Source organism: Mirounga leonina, unplaced genomic scaffold (genome assembly GCF_011800145.1).
Source record: "Mirounga leonina isolate KUSES-001 unplaced genomic scaffold, KU_Mleo_1.0 Mir_376, whole genome shotgun sequence".
Taxonomy (NCBI): Eukaryota; Metazoa; Chordata; class Mammalia; order Carnivora; family Phocidae; genus Mirounga; species Mirounga leonina.
The window spans coordinates 10,472,620-10,476,283 of NW_023270718.1; the positions used below are offsets into that span (position 1 = coordinate 10,472,620).

At 55.7% G+C, this 3,664-nt stretch overlaps 1 protein-coding gene across 1 annotated transcript; it reads left to right on the forward strand.

Annotated features, from left to right (window-relative positions):
• The first annotated feature begins 286 nt into the window (after positions 1 to 286).
• On the forward strand, positions 287 to 2,951 carry LOC117997914 (zinc finger protein 671-like). Its single transcript, XM_034986463.1, has 3 exons — positions 287 to 514; positions 1,082 to 1,208; positions 2,240 to 2,951. The coding sequence occupies exons 1-3, from the start codon at positions 428 to 430 to the stop codon at positions 2,311 to 2,313; spliced, it is 288 nt and encodes a 95-aa protein (XP_034842354.1). The 5' UTR covers positions 287 to 427; the 3' UTR covers positions 2,314 to 2,951.
• The last annotated feature ends 713 nt before the right edge of the window (positions 2,952 to 3,664 follow it).

The window sequence follows — 3,664 nt, forward strand, 5'->3', positions numbered from 1 at the left end:
CGGGCGCCGCCGGCACTGCACCTCTTCCGAGGCCCCCGCGCTCCGCCGCCCAGGCCCCCGACGGCGGCGGCCGGGGCCCGGTGAGCATCTCACACCGTCTTAAAGCGAGGCTCGCAGCGCGACACGCAGCCGCAGGCGACGCCGCCCAAGCTGAGCCCTCGGGACCCACCCTGGTCGCCCGCCTCTCGGGCCCTGCTCAGCCCCGCCGGACCCCTGGCGTGGCGGGGGCGGCAGCACGGATGAATACGGCGCAGGTGGGTGGAGGGTCACCCAGCCCCCCAGCGCCCCCGCCCCGCCACGTAGCAGCCTCGTGGTCACCGTTCCCCCTTGCGGCGGGTGGTGGTGCTGGGACTGTTGCCTCCCATTTTCTTGGTCGCGGAGTCCCGGGGGAGGTCCCTTCTGGCCCAGCATCCTGAGCCCGGGTCAGATGCTACATGGCTGTGTTCCCGTTCAGGGCGGCCAGTGGGAGGCTGACCGAGTCACGGGAACAGGCATGTGCCAACAACACCCGGAGGTGAGGTTGAGTTGGGAGTGAACAGGGTCCCCACTGCGTCTCAAGGGGACAGAGAGCAGTGGAATGGCAGCCCCGGACGCGGGGCCTCTCTTCCGAAAGTTTGGAGCCGAGGGCGGAGGTGGCTTGACACAGATTTCGTTCAGCAGGCTTCCCCTGGCTACAGAAGGGAGACTGGAAGTGAGGGAGGAGGTAGGGAGCCTCGGGAGGAATGTGACCTGCGAGCTTTAAGGCCCTAGGACTGGGGGCTTACGGAAGAAGGCTGAGCCCAAGTTTGCTTGTGTCTGGGGGGCATGGTCTGAAGGCACCGGGAGGGCTGGCCAGCTAGAGAGTCTGGTGCCCTTCATGGAGGACCCACAGCTTACACAGTGTTTATCTGCCCACCTGCCTGGCTCTGGGCCGCACACAGTGATCAGAGAGACATGAGGAGAGAGCAGGCACTGGTGGTGCCAAGCCTGGTATCTGCTCTGAGGGGGGAGGCGAGGAGGAGAGGGACCAGGGCTGGTTGTGTGAGTGGATAGACTGGAGACCCCTGTGGCCTGTGGGCTCAACTGTCCCCCGTCGTGACAGGGCTGTGTGACCTTCGAGGATGTGTTCGTGTACTTCTCCCGGGAGGAGTGGGAGCTCCTTGAGGAAGCTCAGAGACTCCTGTACCGTGATGTGATGCTGGAGAACTTTGCGCTTGTGTCCTCACTGGGTAAGGCCCTGCTTTAGTTACCTGTTGCTACATGGCAAATTATCCCGAAGCTTCGTGGGATGAAGACAGACACTTACTATCTCAGTCTCTGTGGGTCAAGAATCAGGCATATCTTACTTGGGTACGTCTAGGCCCAAGGTCTTTCGTAACCTTGCTGTCAAGCTGTCCAAGTTTGCTGTCTCATCTGAAGGCTCAACTGGAGGTGAATCTCCTTTCAAGACCATGCACCTGAGCAGGAGCCTGTTGGACTAATTAGTCGTTTTCTTGCTGGCTTTTGGCCAGAGCCCTCCCTGAGGCTCTTGCCATGTTGTCTTCTCCATAAGCAGATCACAACAAGGCAGCTGGTTTCCACCAGCATGAGCAAGAGACAGCATCCAGCGTGGAAGCTGGTATTTTCGTAATTTATTCTCAGAAGTGACATCCTGTCATTTTTGCCATATTCTGCATTTTAAAAAGAAGTTTTAGGTTCAGCCCACATTCAGCTGGAAGGACTTACAAGGACATGGATACCAGAGGATAGGTATGCGTCCCAGTTTCCTGGGCTGCGTTTTGTTCTTCCCCTTTTCTCCCAAAGGGCGGCCGTCGGTCTGACAGTACCATCGTGGCACGACCCTTTCCTTGGCTTCCTGGAGGAGGTGCTGTGGGTCCTAGGGCTGCACAGTGGGCACTGGCTCCTCCTCTGCAGCAGCTCCAACCTCTCCTCTCCCAGAGCTTTGAAATGAAGGATTTGGGGGTCAGGAGTCTGGGGTCTGCCCAACAGATCCCAGATGGCCTGGCCACACCTTGACTGGCTGTCTGTCCAAATCCCTGGTCTCTGCCTACATTCTTACCTCTTCTTCTAATTGACTTTTCCTGGGGCCTGAGTGTTCCAGGAATTGCAGGCACCGACGTGGTCATTCCTTGTGAAGAACAGTGAGCTGTTCCTGCAAACACCTTTCTTAGATTCTTTTCTAAATATTTAATCTTCTTTTCTGTGGAGAGCATTGCTCTGGGGTGCTGCCAGCCACTCAGCAGCTCTTCTTTCCCCTTAGGACTCGCCGTTTCCAGGTCCCATGTAGTTACCCAAATGGAGCCAGAGGGGAGCCCAGGGTGCCTGAGAAGGTAAACACAGCTCCAGCTACAGCAAAGAAGATCTGGAGGAGGCCAGGGCCTGGTGAGTGGAATCCATGGGGATGGTCGCCTCAGGGCTGGCTTCACGTTATACCAGCAACTCGTGTTGTATCTCCTAGTGTTCTGATGCTAGTACCCGTGGCTGACCTTATCCCCCTTTTCTTTCCCCATTTGGATGCTTTGCCCACTGTCATGTCTACTCTGATCTCAGTTACCTGTTAGTTCTTCCCCTCTGCCCCCCACTTCCGTGTCGTTTCTTTTCTTGGTACTCTGCAGCATTGGCTTTCATTTAACATGTCATGAGTTGTGCTCACATCCTTCAGTTTTCCTCGAAAACTAAGTATTCCGTGCCAGCCAGATTTTCCTGGCCCTGGACAGACCCTTTTGCACAGTACTCACCTATCACAAGGAATGAGGCCTTGCTGGGAGACCATTGGCGGAGGAGTGATTTGGAGACCCTGCCCCTCCTCATACTGTACTCCATCCTTGTACCCTCTCCCTGTGAGGTCTTCTTCATTCTCTGACCTTTAGAGGCCTGCAATGCACAGCTTCCCTTCCTCATCCTGATTCTGGCTCCCATGTTCTGCATGCAGTCCCATGGACTCGTTCCTGGTTGTATCAGACGGCATGTGTTACGGCCTGCCACTTGCCACCAATTAAACTTGAACTTAACCCGCATTTATCTTCCTTCAGGTTGATGGCATGGAGTGAAGGATGAGGCTGCACCTTCTAAGCAGGGTGTTTCAGTGAGTGTCACAGATGGGAACTCCCAAGGCAGGTCCTTCCACCCGAAAGGTTCATCCCTGTGATATGTGTGACCTAGTCTTGAAAGACATCTTTGCACCTGGCTGAGCCACAGGGAACACCATCTGAGCAGCACCCAAACACCATCATGTGAATCACTGTAGGAGAGACTTCTGGTGTAGTATAAACCTTGACCAGATGCAGAAGCCGCAGAGTGGAGAAAGTTTCTAAAGAAGGGAAGGGAGCCAGGCCTCATTTGCGAAGATCTGCAGATCCCATGTGTTGGAGAAGGCTTCTACTTGCAGGGAGGGTGGGAAGAACTTTGTGGTCAGCTCTGGACTTATCCAGCACTAGGCTCCTCAAAGCGGGGAGAAACCACACAGGGGTCCTGAGTGTGGGGAGGCCTTATGTGTATCAGATTTCCTTTAGGCAGGAAAGCACAACCTGAGACCGTAAAGCCTTCCATTTGTTGGAGGCAGCCTCACTCCATGGTTGGTTGACTCAGAGCATCTCAAGGGACTCTTGGTTGTGGTGAACCAGCGAACAAGGGCCATTGGAAATGCAGGAGAGGCACCTGACCCTGGGACACTTTCCCACAAGGA

Excerpts from the sequence above, each read along its gene's own strand:
- LOC117997914 (XM_034986463.1), top strand. The coding sequence starts at position 428 with ATGCTACATGGCTGTGTTCCCGTTCAGGGCGGCCAGTGGGAGGCTGAC. Across the intron at positions 515-1,081 it reads TGTGCCAACAACACCCGGAG|GGCTGTGTGACCTTCGAGGA; the intron begins GTGAGGTTGAGT and ends CCGTCGTGACAG. Across the intron at positions 1,209-2,239 it reads TGCGCTTGTGTCCTCACTGG|GACTCGCCGTTTCCAGGTCC; the intron begins GTAAGGCCCTGC and ends CTTTCCCCTTAG.